The following is a 24194-nucleotide window of genomic DNA, read 5'->3' as shown; positions in this document are numbered from 1 at the left end:
AACCCCACAAATTTGTTTAACTCTCCCCCACACTTTATATATCAGAAATAATGTTGGATATTTTTTCCCCCAGTATCCCTAGGGAGCCATCTTCTAAACACTGTACCGCCGGACTTCTTTTTGCCACCCTTTCTATCAAGAGTTGTGCAACATTGGCAGACGACTCATTCCCAGCCCTTTAACCCCTTCATGACCCAGCCTATTTTGACCTTAAAGACCTTGCCATTTTTTGCAATTCTTACCATTGTCCCTTTATGAGGTAATAAATCAGGAACACTTCAACGGATCCTAGTGGTTCTGAGATTGTTTTTTCGTGACATATTGGGCTTCATGTTAGTGGTAAATTTAGGTCAATAAATTCTGCGTTTATTTGTGATAAAAACGGAAATTTGGCGAAAATTTTGAAAATTTCGCAATTTTCACATTTTGAATTTTTATTCTGTTAAACCAGAGAGTTATGTGACACAAAATAGTTAATAAATAACATTTCCCACATGTATACTTTACATCAGCACAATTTTGGAAACAAAATTCTTTTTAGCTAGGAAGTTATAAGGGTTAAAATTTGACCAGCGATTTCTCATTTTTACAACGAAATTTACAAAACCATTTTTTTTAGGGACCACCTCACATTTGAAGTCAGTTTGAGGGGTCTATATGGCTGAAAATACCCAAAAGTGACACCATTCTAAAAAATGCACCCCTCAAGGTGTACAAAACCACATTCCAGAAGTTTATTAACCCTTCAGGTACTTCACAGCAGCAGAAGCAACATGGAAGGAAAAAATGAACATTTAACTTTTTAGTCACAAAAATTATCTTTTAGCAACAATTTTTTTATTTTCCCAATGGTAAAAGGAGAAACTGAACCACGAAAGTTGTTGTGCAATTTGTCCTGAGTACGCTGATACCTCATATGTGGGGGTAAACCACTGTTTGGGCGCATGGCAGGGCTTGGAAGGGAAGGAGCGCCATTTGACTTTTTGAATGAAAAATTGGCTCCACTCTTTAGCGGACACCATGTCACGTTTGGAGAGCCCCCGTGTGCCTAAAAATTGGAGCTCCCCACAAGTGACCCCATTTTGGAAACTAGACGCCCCAAGGAACTTATCTAGATGCATAGTGAGCACTTTGAACCCCCAGGTGCTTCACAAATTGATCCGTAACAATGAAAAAGTACTTTTTTTTTCACAAAAAAATTCTTTTAGCCTCAATTTTTTCATTTTCACATGGGCAACAGGATTAAATGGATCCTAAAATTTGTTGGGCAATTTCTCCTGAGTACACCAATACCTCACATGTGGGGGTAAACCACTGTTTGGGCACATGGTAAGGCTCGGAAGGGAAGGAGCGCCATTTGATTTTTTTGAATGAAAAATTATCTCCATCGTTAGCGGACACCATGTCACGTTTGGAGAGCCCCCGTGTGCCTAAACATTGGAGCTCCCCCACAAGTGACCCCATTTTGGAAACTAGACCCCCCAAGGAACTTATCTAGATGCATATTGAGCACTTTAAACCCCCAGGTGCTTCACAGAAGTTTATAACGCAGAGCCATGAAAATAAAAAATAATTTTCTTTCCTCAAAAATGATTTTTTAGCCTGGAATTTCCTATTTTGCCAAGGGTAATAGGAGAAATTGGACCCCAAATGTTGTTGTCCAGTTTGTCCTGAGTACGCTGATACCCCATATGTGGGGGTAAACCACTGTTTGGGCGCACGGCAGGGCTCAGAAGGGAAGGCACGCCATTTGGCTTTTTAAATGGAAAATTAGCTCCAATCATTAGCGGACACCATGTCACGTTTGGAGAGCCCCTGTGTGCCTAAACATTGGAGATGCCCCCACAAATGACCCCATTTTGGAAACTAGACCCCCAAAGGAACTAATGTAGATGTGTGGTGAGGACTTTGAACCCCCAAGTGCTTCACAGAAGTTTATAACGCAGAGCCATGAAAATAAAAAATAAAAATTATTTTCTCAAAAATGATCTTTTAGTCTGCAATTTTTTATTTTCCCAAGGGTAACAGGAGAAATTTGACCCCAAAAGTTGTCCAGTTTCTCCTGAGTACGCTGATACCCCAAATGTGGGGGTAAACCACTGTTTGGGCACATGCTGGGGCTCGGAAGTGAAGTAGTGACGTTTTGAAATGCAGACTTTGATGGAATGCTCTGCGGGTGTCACGTTGCGTTTGCAGAGCCCCTGATGTGGCTAAACAGTAGAAACCCCCCACAAGTGACCCCATTTTGGAAACTAGATCCCGAAGGGAACTTATCTAGATGTGTGGTGAGCACTTTGAACCCCCAAGTGCTTCACAGAAGTTTATAACGCAGAGCCACGAAAATAAAAAATCATTTTTCTTTCCTCAAAAATGATGTTTTAGCAAGCATTTTTTTATTTTCACAAGGGTAACAGGAGAAATTGGACCCCAGTAATTGTTGCGCAGTTTATCCTGAGTATGCTGGTACCCCATATGTGGGGGTAAACCACTGTTTGGGCACATGTCGGGGCTCGGAATTGAGGGAGCACCATTTGACTTTTTGAATACAAGATTGGCTGGAATCAATGGTGGCGCCATGTTGCGTTTGGAGACCCCTGATGTGCCTAAACAGTGTTAACCCCTCAATTCTACCTCCAACACTAACCCCCCCACACCCCTAACCCTAATCCCAACTGTAGCCATAACCCTAATCACAACCCTAACCACAACCCTAATTCCAACACTAACCCTAAGGCTATGTGCCCACATTGCGGATTCGTGTGAGATTTTTCAGCATCATTTTTTCCAGTGTTTTTTGTGCGGATTTCACCTGCGGATTCCTATTGAGGAACAGGTGTAAAACGCTGCGGAATCCGCACAAAGAATTGACATGCTGCAGAAAATACAACGCAGCGTTTCCGTGCGGTATTTTCCGCACCATGGGCACAGCGGATTTGGTTTTCCATAGGTTTACATGGTACTGTAAACCTGATGGAACACTGCTGCGAATCCGCAGCGGCCAATCCGCTGCGGATCCGCAGCCAAATCCGCACCGTGTGCACATAGCCTAATTCTAAAGGTATGGGCACACGCTGCGGATCCGCAGCAGTTTCCCATGAGTTTACAGTTCAATGTAAGCCTATGGGAAACAAAAATCGCTGTACACATGCTGCAGAAAAACTGCACGGAAACGCAGCGGTTTACATTCCGCAGCATGTCACTTCTTTGTGCGGATTCCGCAGCGGTTTTACAACTGCTCCAATAGAAAATCGCAGTTGTAAAACCGCAGTGAAATGCGCAGAAAAAACGTGGTAAATCCGCAGCGGTTTAGCACTGCGGATTTATCAAATCCGCAGCGGAAAAATCCGCAGAGGACCAGAATACGTGTGCACATACCGAAACCCTAGCCCTAACCCTAACCCTATTCTAACATTAGTGGGAAAAAAAAATTCTTTATTCTTTTTATTGTCCCTACCTATGGGGGTGACAAAGGGGTGGGGTCATGTATTATTTTTTTTATTTTGATCACTGTGATAGATTATATCTCAGTGATCAAAATGCACTTTGGAACGAATCTGCCGGCCGGGGGGGGGGGAGGGGTGGAACGGAGCACGGGGGGGGGGTGAAACGGAGCACGGGGGGGGGGGGGGGGGGTGGTGTTGTTGGTGGAACGGAGCACGGGGGGGGGGGGGTGGCTCGGAGTGCAGGGGGGATGATTGGAGCACGGGGGGGTAATTGGAGCACGGTGGAGTGGACAAGAGCACGGGGGGAGCGGAGCACAGGACGGAGGGGAGCCGGAGCAGTGTACCGGACAGATCGGAGGGCTGGGGGGGTGATCGGTGGGGTGGGGGCACATTAGTGTTTCCAGCCATGGCCGATGATATTGCAGCATCGGCCATGGCTGGATTGTAATATTTCACCAGTTTTAATAGGTGAAATATTACAAATCGCTCTGATTGGCAGTTTCACTTTCAACAGCCAATCAGAGCGATCGTAGCCACGGGGGGGTGAAGCCACCCCCCCTGGGCTAAACTACCACTCCCCCTGTCCCTGCAGATCGGGTGAAATTGGAGTTAACCCTTTCACCCGATCTGCAGGGACGCGATCTTTCCATGACGCCACATAGGCGTCATGGGTCGGATTGGCACCGACTTTCATGACGCCTACGTGGCGTGATGGGTCGGGAAGGGGTTAAATGCTGACATTGGGCCGCTAAGAAGTATATTTCAGGGTTAGGTAGCGCCAAACCTCCCGCATCCGTAGGGTGCTGAAGCATCTCCAATCTGATTCGTGGATGCTGCCTCCCGCATACCAGGCTTCTAAATAGTTAATCAGTTTGAATTTCCCACGTGGTATCCAGATAGGTGGGTTATGGAGAACATACCGTATATTGGGCATTAGAATCATCTTAACAAGATTAGCTCGGCCAACAACAGATAAATGCAACTTAGACCAAGCCCCTACCTTTGCCTTCAGAGTTCCCAGTACCGGTGTGAGATTCGTATGCAAGTAATTCGTGATTGGCAAAGGCTACGTTCACATTTGCGTTGTTGTGTGTTGCGTCGGCGACGCAACGCACAACACATGCAAAAACGCATGTTTTTGTGACGCATGCATCCATTTTTGGCTTGCTTTTGGATGCAAAAAAAAATGCAACTTGCTGCGTCCTCTGCGCCCTGACGCTTGCGCCAAAAAAGACGCATGCGTCACAAAACGCAAAACAACGCATCTCCATGCGCCCCCATGTTAAATATAGGGGCGCATGACGTATGCGTCGCCGCGGCTGCGCCCGACGCACGGCTAATGTGAACGTAGCCAAAGAGATTAGTATCTCCAGATATTTGAATTGATCTGCTATTTTATGTCTACCCCCTTCCGTGGAATCTCACAGTTCACCACCTGCATCATCCACCTTTTCATATTTTTAAAAACTTAAAAAAAACTTTTTACTGTATTTCAAAGTCTCCTTAGGGGACCTGAAGCTGCAATCGTCCGCATCAGTATTGCTATGTATAGCAGAAATTACTGTCACCTATGAATGCTATACACAAGTCGGCGTTCACAGGAGGATCATAATGACAGGCACGGGGGGGGCGGGTCACCAGCAGACCCCTGGCTGTCATGACAACACATCTGCACCCTGTGATCATGTCACTGGCTCGCCGCTGGGGGGATGCAGTGACCCGCACCCCTGTTGGCACATGTTAAATCCCACTGTTAGAGATTGACAGCAGGATTTAACAAGTTAACATGATGACTGAAAAAATATGTTGTGAAGTGGTTAGTTTATTCCTACTGCTCCCTTGAGTATTACATATTTATTTATTTAAATCCGCTATACAGTTACAAGGATTTGGACTTTTCTGTTTAGTCCTATGTTTATGGTCTTTGCTAAGGAGGTGGAAATTCACAGGATTCTCCAGGGGTACAGTTTTTGGCTTCTCTGTATAATTTGTGAGCACCGAGTACTTGGTCAAAAGGCCTATTTCACAGACAGATTTTGATGAAGTACATCAAATATAAAATTATGGTAAATATGAACTAAGGACTTCTCTTTCCCTAGGGATCCACTTTTGGCTTTAGCTCAATAAGCTGCATCCAGTTGTCTTTCCAGAATGGAGTTTTTCAGTTCTTTTGAATCCACTTCTGGATTTAATTAAAAAAATGCATCAAAAACTTAAGTGGCTCCAAAAAAATTGGGGCAGATTTACTAAAACTTTAGAATTTTTAGTCATTGTGAACTTGGATCAGTCTTAAATCCTGCCATATTTATTACAGTGGTTCATGTTGGACAATAAATTTGACAATCTTTTCTTTTGACTGTCTTGTTTACCGTATATACTCAAGTATAAGCCGAGATTTTCAGCCCATTTTTGGGGGTTGAAAGTCCTCCTCTCGGCTTATACTCGAGTCATACCCAGGGGTCGGCAGGGGAGGGGGATCCCGGACTATCTAATAATACTCACCTTCTCCTGGCACGGTTCCTGCAGGTCCCTGCTTCCCCGACGCCACAGCTTCTTCCTGTACTGAGCGGTCACATGGTACCGCTCATTACAGTAATGAATATGCGGCTCCACCTACCATAGGGGTGGAACCGCATATTCATTACTGTAATGAGCGGTAACGGTGACCGCTGAATACAGGAAGAAGCTGCGGCGCCGGGGAAGCAGGGACTGCACAGCGCCAGGAGCAGGTGAGTATAAAGGGGAGGGAAGCACTGCGTGATATTCACCTGCTCCTCGTTCCGGCACTGCTCCGTCTTCTGCAGTGACGCTCAGGTCAGAGGGCGCGGTGATGTAGTTAGTGCGTGCCCTCTGCCTCGAACGTCAGTGCAGAAGGCGCTGAAGATGGAGCGGCGCCGGAACGAAGTCAGGTGAATATTGAAAGTGTCGGGGGCCTGAGCGACGGAGAAGTGAGTGTGTGATTTTTTTTTTTTTTTTTTATCACAGCAAATGGGGCAAGTGTCTGTATGGAGCATCTTATGGGGCCATAACGTCTGTGCAGGATTATATGGCGCAAATATCTTTATGGAGCATCTTATGGGGCCATAATCAACGTTTATGCAGCACTATATGGCGCAAATATCTTTATGGAGCATCTTATGGGGCCATAATTAACATTTGTGGAGCATTAGGCCATGTTCACACGTTCCTGGTTTCCCTGCGTTTTTTTCTGCACTAAAAACCGCAGCTCTTGGCAGAAAACGCAGGTGCGTTTTTGGTACGTTTTTTGATGTGGTTTTTAGTGCGGTTTTTTTATGCAGTTTTCTCTGCAGAGTCTGTGTGTTTTCTAGGAAGTTTTTTTAGGGTTAAAATGGCTGAAAATACCCTAACCCTATCCCTAACCCTACCCCTAACCCTAACCCTAGTTCTAACTGTAGTGGGGGGGGGAAAAAAAATTATTTATTTTATTATTGTTACTACCTATGGGGGTGATAAAGGGGGGGGGGTCATTTACCTTTTTTTTTATTTTGATCACTGTGAGGTTATCACAGTGATCAAAATGTGCCTGGAACGAATCTGCCGGCCGGCAGATTCGGCGGGCGCACTGCGCATGCGCCCGCCATTTTGGAAGATGGCGGCGCCCAGGGAGAAGACGGCCGGACGGACACCGGGAGGCCCGGTAAGTATAAGGGGGGGAGATGAGGGCACGGGGGAGGTCAATGGGTGCAGAACCGCTGCAGTTCCGCAAAAAGAAGTGACATGGTACTTCTTTTTTACCGCAGCTATTCAGCGCGGCTTTTTTAGTGCATTTCCGCAATGTGGGCACAGCGGTTCCTGTTTTCCATAGGGTACATTGTACTGCACCCTGCATGGAAAACAGCTGCGGACCCGCAGCGGCAAAATCGCGGCGGTTCCGCAGTTAAAAACGCATAGTGTGAACATGGCCTTATATGGGGCAAGTGTCTGTATGGAGCATCTTATGGGGCCATAATCAACATTTGTACAGCATTATATTGGGCAAATGTGTCTATGGAGCATCTTATGAGACCATAATTAACCTTTATGCAGGATTATAGTGGGCATATTTTAATATGGAGCATCTTATGGGGCCATCATAAACTTTATGGAGCATTATATGGGGCTCCTGATTCAATATGGATATTCAAAAACACTTGACCTACTGATGTCTCAATTAATTTTACTTTTAATGGTATCTATTTTTACTTTTGAGATTTACCGGTAGCTGCTGCATTTTCCACCCTAGGCTTATACTCGAGTCATTAAGTTTTCCCAGTTTTTGGGGGGCAAAATTAGGGGGGTCGGCTTATACTCGAGTATATACGGTTTCTTGACTACATCAACTAAGCACAGAGTGGCAACACATTTTTGGCTCACTCTACCACATCTCAAACCATGCTTTATTTCTCATTAAACACCCTTTATCTGTCAACTCATGCCTGTTATTGATCAAAACCTAGGATCAAAAAAATGAGCAAATACAAGTAAGTAAATAGTAATAGTACATATAAATAACAAAGGGGACTTAGTTGACACTATTTTGATTAAAAAAAAAAAAGCTTAAGTCAACAAACTGCGAAAAGGTGTACTCAATCAAAATGGTCCATTACTCTTTCACCTCTCTATCTGTCAGCTGGCCTCAAAATAGATGTCGACAGAGCAGAGCAGGACCTAGGCATGACTGTTTTGTGCCTACCCGTGGGAAAGCTGTATAGACGAGACTTTTTCAGAAAGTTGGAAACTGTTTTTAAAACCAATTCATATGATTACCTATCTAAATTCTTGGGCCAGTCACGACTGCATTATGTGGACTTCCACGTAGGATGTGTGCTAGCCTACAATCTACAGCATTGATAAGAACACTTTTGTTTGAGATAAGTGCTTGATCATGTGAGTTGACCAAGTCATTTACGTTATTTAGTGTCCTGAAGTTATACTTATCTGAACGTGTTCTGTGATGCATTTTAGAGCAAACCTCAGTAGATCAAAAAAAAAAAAAAAGGAAGAATATGAAAAAAGACTGGTCTCTCTCTTCTGTATCCATTTTTGTGTTTGGCTCAATAACGCTGCCTCATAAAATGCCCCCAAAACTGTATATGTTACATGTGCTGCTAGATTAATTTTTTTGTGTGAAGGCCAGGCATGGATTAAAAAGTGAATGGGTGACATAATGAAAGAATGGAAATTTCATGACCTGTTTTAATGTTGCAGGCTCTGCATAATGTTTCTAATCTGTAGGTATCTGGTTCTTGAGAACCCAATCGATGGGTCAAAACACCGCTCCGACTTTTGCTGCTCCTACATGGGCTATGTGAACAGTGATGGGCCCAATGATAAGTCATTGGGGTCATATGCCACTCTGTGACTGTACAGAACTATAAAAGAATTGAAAGAACAGCTTTCCTAAAGGTACCTTTACACTAAGCGACGCTGCAGCGATACCGACAACGATGTCGATCGCTGCAGCGTCGCTGGAGAGCGGTCACACAGACAGCTCTCCAGCGACCAACGATCCCGAAGTTCCCGGGTAACCAGGGTAAACATCGGGTTACTAAGCGCAGGGCCACGCTTAGTAACCCGATGTTTACCCTGGTTACCATCGTAAAAGTAAAAAAAACAAACACTACATACTTACCTTCCGCTGTCTGTCCCCGGCGCTCTGCTTCTCTGCACTCCTCCTGCACTGACTGTGAGCACAGCGGCTGGAAAGCAGAGCGGTGACGTCACCGCTCTGCTTTCCGGCTGACCGGCGCTCACAGCCAGTGCAGGAAGCAGAGCTCCGGGGACAGACAGCTGAAGGTAAGTATGTAGTGTTTTTTTTTTACTTTTACGATGGTAACCAGGGTAAACATCGGGTTACTAAGCGCGGCCCTGCGCTTAGTAACCCGATGTTTACCCTGGTTACCAGTGAAGACATCGCTGAATCGGCGTCACACACGCCGATGCAGCGATGTCTGCAGGGAGTCCAGCGACGAAATAAAATTCTGGACTTTCTGCAGCGACCAACAACATCACAGCAGGATCCTGATCGCTGCTGCGTGTCAAACACAACGATATCGCTAGCCAGGACGCTGCAACGTCACGGATCGCTAGCGATATCGTTGTGAAGTTGTTTAGTGTGAAGGTACCTTTAGAGTAGTATCTCCAGCAGTGTGGAAAGTTAGGCGATTACAGCAAAGTCACCTATAGCTGTTGTGCGAGTCACAACTCTATTTTTGCGTGTATGGATTAAACTCCCCAAGGCCGCAGCTACCTCCACGGATTCCTGAGATCACCTACAGGAAACAGTATACCAGAAGAAAAAAACAAAACTGTTGTGGCAAGAGTGCTTCTAAAGACGAGAACATATAGATGTTATTATAATTATGTTAATCTCTGATGCGCCAATCATGTTACCTCAACATGGACTGACCTTTATAAAAGGTCAGGGTAGTCATTTTGTATGTTATATGCCTGATAAAGGAGTCCTATTGACTCTGAAACGCGTTGCATGAATAAAAGACTTATCTATACCCCTGGATGTTCGCGTCCTTGGCAGCTCTCCTGTCACCATGGTTTCTTTATTTTTTCTTTGTGTGCAGAACCATAGACTTTATGTTGAACCTGAACACCACTCTGCTCACAGCTATTGCAGGAATTGAGGGAGTAGTTCTGACTAATCGGTGGGGGATCTCAGGACCTGGATCCTCACCAGTTTGTAATTTATAAAATGACCGTTAACGTTTTAGGCTTCATTCACATGGGCTTTGGAGAAATAGTAAGGAGGGAGTTTCCGTTGCAGATTCTGTCATATTACCAGAAGAAAGAGCAGAGCATGCTGCTTCATTTTATTTGGTACAAATACAGAAACCACTAGGGTGAGTCCACAAGGTCAAGGTGGCTTCATGGCTGATTCTACACCTCTCTGGTGGTGGCCTAATGCTTCATGATTTTCATTCCTAATTGTGTGGCTGTGAGGAGTTTCAGCTGTGTGGTTAGCCACACTTTATGGTCTCGGCCAAATAGTCACATCCTTTTTGCTCTACAAATGCAGATCACGACTGGCTTCGGTCTCCTGACCTGATCTCCACAGCCTTCTAGGCATTTGGGTCAGGATACCTTCAGCAAGTTTGTTCAACAGACCACAAAACTTGGATGCGTGAATGTGGCCTTATAGTCAATCAGGTCAGTCACTTGAAGCATTCATCTATTGCATGCTTCATGTTTGTTTTGGTTTTTTTAAGTGTCTTACAGCCTTATTCAGATGTCATCTTTTTCACATATGAATTCTAACCATGTTTTTCATGGATAGAGCACACACCCCTTGTCAATTGGCCAGTCCATATGTCCATATTTTTTTTTTTTTTGCCCGGTTTGAGAGTCACGAGAAAAACGTATTGATCTGATTCAAGGATCAAAATTGTAAATACAAGTATTTTGGTCCGTGTAAAGTCCAAATGGCACTGAGAGGCCATCTATGTGTCATTTGAGTGCAAAGGACAGAAGTATGTTTGCATTATTTGCATGAGAGAAATACTGATGGTGTATGGACACATGTACCAAATATGGATGAAAATTTTTGTATGCTTAAAAAAAAAAGTGAATGAGGCCTAAAGGAAGAACAAAATTTGTAACAAAGCTGTTCGGTGAGCTCTAAACTTCACATACCTACTGGATCCACTTCTGTTTGTAGATTGATCTGTTTGCCTATACGTCTATCTGCTTATATTTTAAGTAAGGCAGTAGTAAATGGATTGGGCACACTGTGCAGTGTGATTCCTGCATTAATGAGTCATTGATGGAAAAGGCGTCAACTTGTATTAGGGCAATGGACCTCTTCTGTTTAGAAAACACATTTGTTTCCTTTCCGTGGTGTCTGGAATAGCCTAATAAAACGATTACACATCACTACACTATGCAATAAAGACATAAAAGCAGCACAAGACAACCCATCAATGTAGGAAAGTAATTGCTGTTTGTTTGTTTGATAGTTGATCTGTTTTCATTGTAATACATACAAGTACAAGTTTACATTTTAAAGTAAAAATGTTGGTTTTAACCTTATGAAACAGAGGACGTTATTTGCAGATTTTCTCTCCTATAATTCTACAATTACCTTGCTCTCATCTACTTCAGTGGTCCAGTGGGATTTTGCGATTTCACAGTAGCCACTGTTAATATAGTGTAATGCAAAAATTAGCTTTAGATAATTCTACTTATAAGAAAACTACAGGGGTTGTTGAGCCAAGATTGATGACATTAGGATAGTTCTTCGATATCGTTTTGTGGAAAGCTGACACCTGGCTCCCCCATCGATCAGCTGTTATCGCTCTGGTGGCCAACAGATGTAAACACTTGGGGCCCGACTTATTCTAGACTTGCGTTGTTCACGCTGGTCTTGATGAGAAGATGTCATCGCTCGTCAGACACTCTTACCCCTCTTCTTGAATCGGGAGCATCAGACAAGTGGCGTACACCTGTGTGTGCAATTCACCACAAATCCCAGTCTGATCCCTGCTGTAGTAAGATTTGTGGCATAACGAATGTCTGCGCTTGTCATGAATTTGGCGATTGGTGGTCACCATGCCCCCATCCCATCCACTTGGTCGAAGGTGAGAAAAAATGGCGTAAGAAAAATAAAAGTTGCAAAATATTAGCCCAACATTGAATATATAAAATGGTATAAAATGTTTAATGATTTGGGCACTTTGAATGGAGCTTCAATGTGCAGCTTTTTTTATGGTGTAGCAGCTGTTGCTGGGTACTGCAGAAGAGTTCTCATTCTTTTGGTCGGAGCTGTTTTACAGCAGCCACTACATATTGACTAGAGCTGCCTTTTGTGCATTTAGTCTTATTTTAGTTAGATTTTTTTTTTTAAGTCTATTATGTTTTTTTTTTAATGTTTTTTTTAAGTTCACCACTGTGGCTGAAGTTTAGTAGGGTCTCCAGATGGTTTTGCCTGATTCATCATTAGTGACTTTTCAAAGTCGCAAGGTTTGTTGCAAATGTACTCCTGTTGCCAATTTATCTATTCCAGGTATTTTCGCTTATTTTTTTCTCTAAATTTTTGCCCTATTTTGGAAAATGTGTGACTTTGCTAAAGGGTCGCAAAAAAGATTAGACAAAAATAAACAAGTTTTTACTTTGCTCAAAATCCATGATTCACTTCCACCATTTTGAAGAATTTGGCGAAAAAAGACACCAAAAGCAAAACTACAATTGCCAAAAAAAGCAAAACACAAATGATGACTCAAGGCCACAGTTTATAACCACTGGCCACCAGAACAGTAAGGACTAATCGGAGAGGGTAGATAGAAAAACATAGCACTCAACTTAGGGTACCGTCACACAGTGCCATTTTGATCGCTACGATTCGTGACGTTCCAGCGATATCGTTACGATATCGCTGTGTCTGACACGCAGCAGCGATCAGGGATCCTGCTGAGAATCGTACGTCGTAGCAGATCGTTTGGAACATTCTTTCGTCGCTGGATCTCCCGCTGTCATCGCTAGATCGGTGTGTGTGACACCGATCTAGCGATGCGTTCGCTTGTAACCAGGGTAAACATCGGGTTACTAAGCGCGGTCCTGCGCTTAGTAACCCGATGTTTACCCTGGTTACCCGGGGACCTCGGCATCGTTGGTCGCTGGAGAGCTGTCTGTGTGACAGCTCTCCAGCGACCACACTATGACTTACCAACGATCACGGCCAGGTCTTATCGCTGGTCGTGATCGTTGGTAAATCGTATAGTGTGACGGTACCCTTAATTGCAACATAGTGAAGAATTTTTATTCAATCCATAGGTGGCAGTACAGCAAAACCTTTCGGTCAAACCTGACCTTCGTCAGTTATGTACCATCTGAATAAGGGATTTCAAATAGAGATCTGAGTATGTTCCAATGAATATCTCATTATCTGTAAGGACTATGTAAGAAGGGTAGTAGAGGACTATAATGGACGGTCCGTGTGCCAATACCTACAATGGCCTTGTGGAATGGGTAGGGTATGCCTATGTATGACGTGGTAATCGGAGAGGATGACCGTTATTGGATGTCAGGCTCTCAATGGTCCAATATTGATGACCTATCTTACAGATTCGTCAAGTATACTGATTGGTATTCAGACTTGGCTAATCATTGATTGGTAGAAGCTAGTAATCACACTATTTTATTTAATTCTTTTGGAGGTGGTAATTGTTGTAGGTTCAGTCTACATGTGTGCTTCTTATTGTGTATCACTAGAACGTAAGTACTTACTTACAGCTCAAACTTGCAAATCTTGAAGGGATAAAATGCTATGTATGGTAATTTACATGATGAGAAGGGTTGTCAGTGCATCTTTAACAGCTGTGTTAGGGACTTGATTTGTTGGCACTTACAAATGTATAACTACAGCCCCCTTTTTCAATGGCTGCTGAAGGAGAAGAATGTAATCAGAGCAGTGTGTCCGTAATTAGGGCAGTGGTGTCAGTAACGAAACCTCCAACTCCCGACTGCTCAATTTTCCTGATTCCTGACTCAATGACCCGGCCTCACTACTGAGTGTTTACATAAAGTGCAGCACAGATTCAGCTCAACTTCCTGTTAGATCAGGAACAGACCAGACATTTATAGAACATTTCACAACTTTCCCAAATTCTTATTAAAACATTTACAGCACATCCTGCACTGAACTACTGAACCCAATTTATTATATATTTTAAGAGTCAGTCCATTTTATACCGATTCCACAGCCCTGGTTAGCTCCTCCAATTCCAAAATAGCTTTCCCACGTTCATTAATTTTGCATGCGCTTCTACAATTTGCAAAGAATGCTGCTTTGATGTTTAGTTACATTATTGCCTCACTGTCTCTGGGATGTTAGAATATTAGAAATAGCTACTGGATGCAATGCAGACAAGCAGAATTACACGTATTCACAGATACAGATCTTCCTGCTGCCTCGTACAATTGCAATAAAGATTCTTCAACACACATTGCAAGTTAGGTTTATTAGTAGTTAAAAAAAACTTTGTTTGCAATAGACCAGTCAATTAAGAACAATTTATAGAATTCGACACAACTAATATAACTAGTGGTTAGTCCAACCTGCAGCATGTGGAGGGGAAGAGGGATTTAATGTGGTGTCAGGAAATTTTAGGAGAAATCGTCATGCCTTCTGTGAGGAAGCTGACACTTGGGCATCCTAAAACCTTCCAACAGGACAATGGCCCCAAGCATACAGTATCTCGAAGGGCACCAAAGTTTGGGTTTAAAAGAACCTCTTTAGGATTTAAAAAAGGCGGCTGCGGCATGTTTGGCTGATGTCTGGCTATATGTCACATCTACAGCAGGTCATAACAGCCAAAAATAATAATAATCTTTTGATATAGCCCTAACATATTCCGCAGCACTTTACACACATTATCATTGCTGTCTCCGATGGGGCTCACAATCTAAATTCCCTATCAGTATGTCTTTGGAATGTGGGAGGAAACCGGAGAACCTGGAGGAAACCCACGCAAACACGGGGAGAACATACAAACTCCTTACATATGTTGTCCTTGGTGGGATTTGAACCCAGGACTCCAGTGCTGTAAGGCTAAAGTGCTATCCACTGAGCCACCATGCTAAGGCAAAAAAGGCTCTTAAGTAATAAACACACTTGTCATGAAGGAGTTGAGTAATTGTGCAATAGTCAGTAAGTGGCATTTTGTGACAAATTTGTAGTAACTACATGTTATATTAGTTGTTTTGATATATTGAAATTATTTTGTTTCATTGGTTTATTGCAAACAGTTGAAAGTTTGTAAATGTTGCTACAAAACCTACCTACCGTATATACTTGAGTATAAGCCGAGATTTTCAGCCCATTTTTTGGGGCTGAAAGTCCCCCTCTCGGCTTATACTCGAGTCATACCCAGGGGTCAGTAGGGGAGGGGAGTCTAATAATACTCACCTGCTCCCGGCGCGGTCCCTGGTTCTCCTAGCGCCGCAGCTTCTTCCTTTACTGAGCGGTCACATGGTACCGCTCATTACAGTAATGAATATGGACCCGACTCCACTCCCATAGGGGTGGAACAGCATATTCATTACTGTAACGAGCGGTAACCGCTCAGTACAGGAAGAAGCTGCTGCGCCAGGGAACCAGGGACCGCGCCAGGAGCAAGTGAGTATAATGGGGAGTGGGAGCACTGCGCGATATTCACCTCTCCTCGTTCCGGCGCTGCTCCGTCTTCAGCGTCTTCTGCAGTGACGCTCAGGTCAGAGGGTGCGATGACGTGGTTAGTGCGCGCCCTCTGCCTGAACGTCAGTGCTGAAGACGGAGTGGCGCCCGGAACGAGGACAGGTGAATATTGAAAGTGCCGGGGGCCTGAGCGACGAGAGGTGAGTATGTGATTTATTTTTTATCGCAGCAACAGCATATGGGGCAAATATCTCTATGGAGCATCTTATGGGGCCATAATCAACGTTTGTGCAGCACTGTATGGGGCAAGTGTCTGTATGGATCATCTTTTGGGGCCATAATCAACGTTTGTGCAGCACCATATGGGGCAAGTGTCTGTATGGAGCATCTTATGGGGCCATAATCAGCATTTGTGCAGCCCTGTATGGGGCAACTATCTTTATAGAGCATCTTATGGGGCCTTAATTAACGTTTATGCAGCATTATATGGGGCAAATGTGTCTATGGAGCATCTTATGGGGCCATTATTAACCTTTGTGCAGGATTATATGGGGCATATTTTAATATGGAGCATCTTATGGGGTCCAACATAAACTTTATGGAGCATTATATGGGGCTCCTGATTCAATATGGATATTCAAAAACACTTAACCTACTGATGTCTCAATTAATTTTACTCTTATTGGTATCTATTTTTACTTTTGAAATTTACCGGTGGCTGCTGCATTTCCCACCCTAGGCTTATACTTGAGTCATTAAGTGTTCCCAGTTTTTTGTGGCAAAATTAGGGGTCTCGGCTTATACTTGGGTCGGCTTATACTCGAGTATATACGGTAATTTGCAGTGGGGGTTGAACTATTTTGATTACCACTCTAATTTAGATCAATGCCTAGCTTCATTAAGGTTGAGGCTACACAATCAGGTTTTGGGCAGTTTTGAAAACAGATTGGGATTATAAAGAGTCCTCTGTTGCTCTACCCCTCCCTACATATAAAATGTGTGTTTTTTTTTTTTTTCAAAAGCAGGTTTTGTATATGGCGATTTTTCTCTGGCATTTTCCCGTAAACCTTTTTTTTTTATATGTTATATGTATAGGGCTTGGAAAAACACATGTCCATAAAATTAGTAAATAAAAAAAGCCACGTATAAGATTTCTTGTAAAAACCCTGTAATGCAATCTATATTCAAAATAATGTAGTTTTGCGCAGCTACATATTTCCGAAAAGAACAGTGTTAATATAATTGCATCAAGTTTTTATTTTTTAAATTACTACAGTGATAGAATGGTTCTTTTTTTTGCCGGGAATAAACTTTAAAGAGCATATATTTCATGTGTTTTTTTTTTCTTTTTCATTATGGGATGTGCCCCAGTTTTTTGCTGATTAAATGCTGCTTGAATGAACTTGCTTAGATATTTCCTGAATCAAGGTTGGTGTATTTCTCAGGATGCAGCACTGTGGTTGCCTTTGCTTTGAACTTCAAAGTGAAGCTTTACGATCAAGAGTACTGAGGCAATAGTAAGTTAGCAAATTCTATTTTTTGCCATTTAGAAGTTTTGGCCATTTCAGACATTATCTGGCCTGTCATCAGCTTTTCATTCTTTGTGCTTGAACTTCAAACTGACCTTTGTTGATAGAAATGCAGGTTAATACCAGCGATCCTCCTTTGCACTGTCAGTAACGAATTTCTCAGCTTTTTGTATAGTCCCTAACTATAAGTTCAGATCATTTTCTGGTCACCGCTTCTGGCAGTGGCGATAAAATTGTTGTTTCAAGTTGTAAGTCCAAACCTGTTCCTCTTCTGGAGTTAGCAGAGGGGGTAAGTATATGAGAATTGTTCTATTTGCCTTTTTTCATTTTGTTATATGTACAGAACGTTTGTGAAACTTGTTTTGCAAACGATTTGGTGATGTGTTTTGTTAATATTTTAAGGTGTAGCCAAGGTTTAAATGTGCAGTGAAATCTTTTTAGGCCTCCTTTCTATCTATGGGTCCATTCAATGTTTTTTTTTCGATGGGAAAGAAACTGATAGCAAAACTAATCTAATGGGTTTTTGAGATCCTTCCCCATTCACTGCAACAACTTCTGGTTTATTGGTCCTTAAATTGGGTAAAAAAGAAAAAAAAAGTAGCATTCAGCTTTTTCTTTTTTTAGAACCTGCCTGTGGATGTTAGAATAATACAAGATCACATTGATCAGTTATGTCCAGCTCAGGCGTAAAGCAACTGACATATGTGAACCCAGTCTCATCCCAGGTGGCCACAATCTGGAAGTAGCAGCACTTTGGATGCAGCGCATGTTCTCTGAGTCCAAAGCGCTACCGTCACTGAACTATGCGGATTTACTGCATCTGATAGATTATATTAGTGAAATTTCTAGCGTCTCCGCAAGAGAAATTGACATGCTGCGGTAGGGAAAGATGCGCCGCATGTCCGTGTCCGAGGGTGATCTGCAGGAGTCTGTGGACTTATAGTGGACATGGGATTTCTTGAAATCCAGTCCAAACCTGCAGCAATTACTGATAGTGGACACATACCCTTAAAGACAAAGGTATCTAGATCAGATTATTTTTTGACAGTTTTTTAATTTGTGTAGCTTCCATCTATTTTTGCCCTCTTCTGCGGTAATGAAGAATCCTTAGGATCAAGATGAGTTGAACTGTTTTTATTTCCACAATGCTGGAGTAGCGTTTTTTTTTCAAGTGAGAAAGCCAATTGCAATAATGCCGTTAATAACTGGCTCAATGAAAGGAAACAGTGGTTGTTAATGGTACACAGTCTGATCGGGTCACGGTTAACAGTGCGGTCAGTATTGAACCCTCTTCTTTTTATTTGTATTAGTGATTTTCTAGAGGGCACGTAGAATAAAATTTCAAAATTAGCAGATAATAAACTGCAAGGTAATCAGTGCATAGGATGATAATTTAATATTAGAGGAATTGTGTAAGATGGAGGCTTGGGCTGACAAAGGGCAATGGAAGTTTAATGTAGACTGATCTAAGAGTGCTTTCACATTGCGCTTAGGCCGACACTCCGTGTCCCCATCGGGGCTGATGTCAAAACTCACCGCAAAACGGGATTGGGATGTATGCGCTGACGGGGCCATAGACTCTAATGGTGCCGACAGAACGAATGTGTGTTTTGACGTGCGTTATTTTCGGATGTATATGCTTACTGCAGGTGAACACTCAAATGCAGTCTGCTAAAATGAAAAGAAAAGAAATCTACTCACCAGTGTGGGAAATACCGAACATAAGGGCGCAGTGCGGGGAGTAATCAGGCCAGTATGCTGAATGCGGGAAAGGGAAGGTAATTCCAGCCCCTCAAAAATAGATGAAAAAATTAGAAAAAAATTAATATCTCATTTAAAGGTATGATTAAAAACACATGAAAAAAATAACACTGGGTCTATACATTTCGAACTGTGTATAGCTCTTAATCCTGACAAAAACTACTGCTATGTCTGATTTTCTGCCACCAATAGGCGTACACAACCGAAAATGATACACGGCAGAGCGCTCGTTCTCTGTCGGCATTATGAAACATTATGACCCCGTCGGTGCATATGTCCAAATTCTGTTTTGCGGGATGTTCGGATATAAGCCCCAAAGTGAACCAATGAATGGATGGCTAAATGCAATGTGAAAGCACCCTATGCACTTGGGCTGAGGAAGTAAAACGTAATTATGTTCTAAATGATAAAAGCACTAAGACGATGGTGCAGACAACAAGGATTCGGATTCCTGGACCACGGTGTGAATTACTTGTACGATGGACTCCTCGCCAGAGACGGACTACACCTCAACAAACCTGGGAAACACACATTCGCCAGAAGACTCGCTACACTCATCAGGAGGGCGTTAAACTAGAAGAAGAGGGGACGGGAAGAAAAACATTAGACTCGAACAAAGACGACCCAGGAAAACATACTCAGAAGGGAGGTAAGAACATTTCTAAAACAATCCACAGTGAGGAGATTGGAACAAAACAAAATCCTCTAAACTGCATGCTCGCAAACGCCAGAAGCCTGACAAACAAGATGGAAGAACTAGAAGCAGAAATATCTACAGGTAACTTTGACATAGTGGGAATAACCGAGACATGGTTAGATGAAAGCTATGACTGGGCAGTTAACTTACAGGGTTACAGTCTGTTTAGAAAGGATCGTAAAAATCGGAGAGGAGGAGGGGTTTGTCTCTATGTAAAGTCTTGTCTAAAGTCCACTTTAAGGGAGGATATTAGCGAAGGGAATGAGGATGTCGAGTCCATATGGGTTGAAATTCATGGAGGGAAAAATGGTAACAAAATTCTCATTGGGGTCTGTTACAAACCCCCAAATATAACAGAAACCATGGAAAGTCTACTTCTAAAGCAGATAGATGAAGCTGCAACCCATAATGAGGTCCTGGTTATGGGGGACTTTAACTACCCGGATATTAACTGGGAAACAGAAACCTGTGAAACCCATAAAGGCAACAGGTTTCTGCTAATAACCAAGAAAAATTATCTTTCACAATTGGTGCAGAATCCAACCAGAGGAGCAGCACTTTTAGACCTAATACTATCTAATAGACCTGACAGAATAACAAATCTGCAGGTGGTTGGGCATTTAGGAAATAGCGACCACAATATTGTGCAGTTTCACCTGTCTTTCACTAGGGGGACTTGTCAGGGAGTCACAAAAACATTGAACTTTAGGAAGGCAAAGTTTGAACAGCTTAGAGATGCCCTTAATCTGGTAGACTGGGACAATATCCTCAGAAATGAGAATACAGATAATAAATGGGAAATGTTTAAGAACATCCTAAATAGGCAGTGTAAGCGGTTTATACCTTGTGGGAATAAAAGGACTAGAAATAGGAAAAACCCAATGTGGCTAAACAAAGAAGTAAGGCAGGCAATTAACAGTAAAAAGAAAGCATTTGCACTACTAAAGCAGGATGGCACCACTGAAGCTCTAAAAAACTATAGGGAGAAAAATACTTTATCTAAAAAACTAATTAAAGCTGCCAAAAAGGAAACAGAGAAGCACATTGCTAAGGAGAGTAAAACTAATCCCAAACTGTTCTTCAACTATATCAATAGTAAAAGAATAAAAACTGAAAATGTAGGCCCCTTAAAAAATAGTGAGGAAAGAATGGTTGTAGATGACGAGGAAAAAGCTAACATATTAAACACCTTCTTCTCCACGGTATTCACGGTGGAAAATGAAATGCTAGGTGAAATCCCAAGAAACAATGAAAACCCTATATTAAGGGTCACCAATCTAACCCAAGAAGAGGTGCGAAACCGGCTAAATAAGATTAAAATAGATAAATCTCCGGGTCCTGATGGCATACACCCACGAGTACTAAGAGAACTAAGTAATGTAATAGATAAACCATTATTTCTTATTTTTAGTGACTCTATAGCGACAGGGTCTGTTCCGCAGGACTGGCGCATAGCAAATGTGGTGCCAATATTCAAAAAGGGCTCTAAAAGTGAACCTGGAAATTATAGGCCAGTAAGTCTAACCTCTATTGTTGGTAAAATATTTGAAGGGTTTCTGAGGGATGTTATTCTGGATTATCTCAATGAGAATAACTGTTTAACTCCATATCAGCATGGGTTTATGAGAAATCGCTCCTGTCAAACCAATCTAATCAGTTTTTATGAAGAGGTAAGCTATAGACTGGACCACGGCGAGTCATTGGACGTGGTATATCTCGATTTTTCCAAAGCGTTTGATACCGTGCCGCACAAGAGGTTGGTACACAAAATGAGAATGCTTGGTCTGGGGGAAAATGTGTGTAAATGGGTTAGTAACTGGCTTAGTGATAGAAAGCAGAGGGTGGTTATAAATGGTATAGTCTCTAACTGGGTCGCTGTGACCAGTGGGGTACCGCAGGGGTCAGTATTGGGACCTGTTCTCTTCAACATATTCATTAATGATCTGGTAGAAGGTTTACACAGTAAAATATCGATATTTGCAGATGATACAAAACTATGTAAAGCAGTTAATACAAGAGAAGATAGTATTCTGCTACAGATGGATCTGGATAAGTTGGAAACTTGGGCTGAAAGGTGGCAGATGAGGTTTAACAATGATAAATGTAAGGTTATACACATGGGAAGAAGGAATCAATATCACCATTACACACTGAATGGGAAACCACTGGGTAAATCTGACAGGGAGAAGGACTTGGGGATCCTAGTTAATGATAAACTTACCTGGAGCAGCCAGTGCCAGGCAGCAGCTGCCAAGGCAAACAGGATCATGGGGTGCATTAAAAGAGGTCTGGATACACATGATGAGAGCATTATACTGCCTCTGTACAAATCCCTAGTTAGACCGCACATGGAGTACTGTGTCCAGTTTTGGGCACCGGTGCTCAGGAAGGATATAATGGAACTAGAGAGAGTACAAAGGAGGGCAACAAAATTAATAAAGGGGATGGGAGAACTACAATACCCAGATAGATTAGCGAAATTAGGATTATTTAGTCTAGAAAAAAGACGACTGAGGGGCGATCTAATAACCATGTATAAGTATATAAGGGGACAATACAAATATCTCGCTGAGGATCTGTTTATACCAAGGAAGGTGACGGGCACAAGGGGGCATTCTTTGCGTCTGGAGGAGAGAAGGTTTTTCCACCAACATAGAAGAGGATTCTTTACTGTTAGGGCAGTGAGAATCTGGAATTGCTTGCCTGAGGAGGTGGTGATGGCGAACTCAGTCGAGTGGTTCAAGAGAGGCCTGGATGTCTTCCTGGAGCAGAACAATATTGTATCATACAATTATTAGGTTCTGTAGAAGGACGTAGATCTGGGGATTTATTATGATGGAATATAGGCTGAACTGGATGGACAAATGTCTTTTTTCGGCCTTACTAACTATGTTACTATGTTACTAGGTAATATGGTCTTTGTAAAAGCTTTGGATGTTATGGTGGACTCCACTTTATAGACCAGTGTCAGACAGTTGCTTGGGATGCATTAAGAGTCATAGAGGCTCATGACAAGAACATAGTTTTTGCATCTATGTAAGTCACTAGTGGGGCCACGCTTAGAACACTCTACTGTACAATTTTAGGTTCCAGTGTATAAGGAGGACATGGCTGTAACAGAGCAGGTGCAGAAAAGAGTTCAAAATTTATTAAGGTAATAGGTGAACTGTAGTACTAAAAAAAGGCTTACAGTGTACAAATACATGAAAGGACAGCACAGCAATTTCTCTCTAGGCCAGTGACAATGAAAAGGGCACATCGTCTAGGTCTAGAAAAAAGGTTTGTCATCACAGATTGCAATTCTCTACTGCAAAAACTGAAATTCTGGAATTCTGCCACATGATGTTGTAATGTTGATTTATTTTAAGAGTCTGAGGAGGAGGGCCTTCATGCCTTTCTTGAAAAACATTACAGGTTTGGATATCAGATTTTGTGATTAAAACATTGATCCAGGGAACTAGTCTTATTCTTTTATGTAGAGTTGGGAAGGACTTACCCTAATATGGGGCAATTGGCATCTGCGTCATGAGGTTTTGGCCTTCTTCTAGATCAGGGGTCCCCAACCTATACCCATGGCCATGATGTGTGGCTCGTTGGCCATGATGGGTGGCTCTTTGGCCATGATGCGTGGCTCGTTGGCCATGATGCGTGGCTCGTTGGCCATGATGCGTGGCTCGTTGGCCATGATGCGTGGCTCGTTGGCCATGATGCGTGGCTCGTTGGCCATGATGCGTGGCTCGTTGGCCATGATGCGTGGCTCGTTGGCCATGATGCGTGGCTCGTTGGCCATGATGCGTGGCTCGTTGGCTATGATGTGTGACTCGTGGCTGCTTGACAGCTTGGTTTATTAGCACCAGTTCCAGCAAACAACTATGAAACGCAGGTCTCCAGATGGGGAATTTTGTAAGGGTCTGTTTCCACGATCAGGAAACGCTGCGTGTCTGACGCTGCATAGAGCCGCAGCGTCAGACACGCAGCGTCCAGATGTTACAGCATAGTGGAGGGGATTTAATGAAATCCCGTCTCCACTATGCGTGGTAACACGCACGCGGCGGCCCTGCGACTCCGGACATGCTGCGCGTCTTTTCAGATCGCAGCATGTCCGTATATCTTGCGTCGCCGCAAGATATAGCACAGGGCCCTATGGTGGGGAGCGATGATGCCGGATGTGTCCTGTGAACACATCCGGCATCATCGCGTCTCCAGAAGGGGGCGGGGCTTACCGCAGAGCGGCTAAGCCGCTCTGACGATACCGCCGGCTATCCTGATCGTGGACACGCAGCCTAAGTAGTCCTGCAAAAAGAGCAGATCTGAATGTGCATATTCTGGCCCTGGGTGGTTAGAAATAATTTAAGTGTGGTAACCTGGAGCCGGATGATGCTAACTGATGGAGGAGGAGCTTGAAGCCAGATGTAACAGTGTGGTGGGAGTGATTAATGCGAGAATACTGAATGGGGGTATTGTGGAAACCTAGATCTTCAGTGTAATTTATGTGGAAAAGCTTTGGCTGTCATTACCCTTAATGGTGTCTGTGTGTTGTCCACTCTCTCTTAGACCTAAATGTAGCTCGTGACCCTTTCTCAATGCTGAATGTGGATCTCAAGGTCAGAGCAGTGGGCTCT

General features: G+C 43.0%; 1 protein-coding gene across 2 annotated transcripts in view; it reads left to right on the top strand.

Annotated features, from left to right (window-relative positions):
* Window positions 1-24194, top strand: part of NEDD1 (NEDD1 gamma-tubulin ring complex targeting factor) — an 89587-nt gene that overhangs the window by 18185 nt on the left and 47208 nt on the right. For both annotated transcript variants that reach the window (XM_069764451.1, XM_069764452.1), the window contains exon 3: window positions 17309-17403. In XM_069764451.1, coding sequence (XP_069620552.1) covers window positions 17309-17403 — 95 coding nt within the window. The remainder of the gene's footprint in view (window positions 1-17308; window positions 17404-24194) is intronic.

The sequence above is a fragment of the Ranitomeya imitator genome, chromosome 4 (genome assembly GCF_032444005.1).
Source record: "Ranitomeya imitator isolate aRanImi1 chromosome 4, aRanImi1.pri, whole genome shotgun sequence".
Lineage (NCBI taxonomy): Eukaryota > Metazoa > Chordata > Amphibia > Anura > Dendrobatidae > Ranitomeya > Ranitomeya imitator.
The sequence above is the reverse complement of the archived record's forward strand: the minus strand, read 5'-3'. Positions and strand labels throughout refer to the sequence as shown.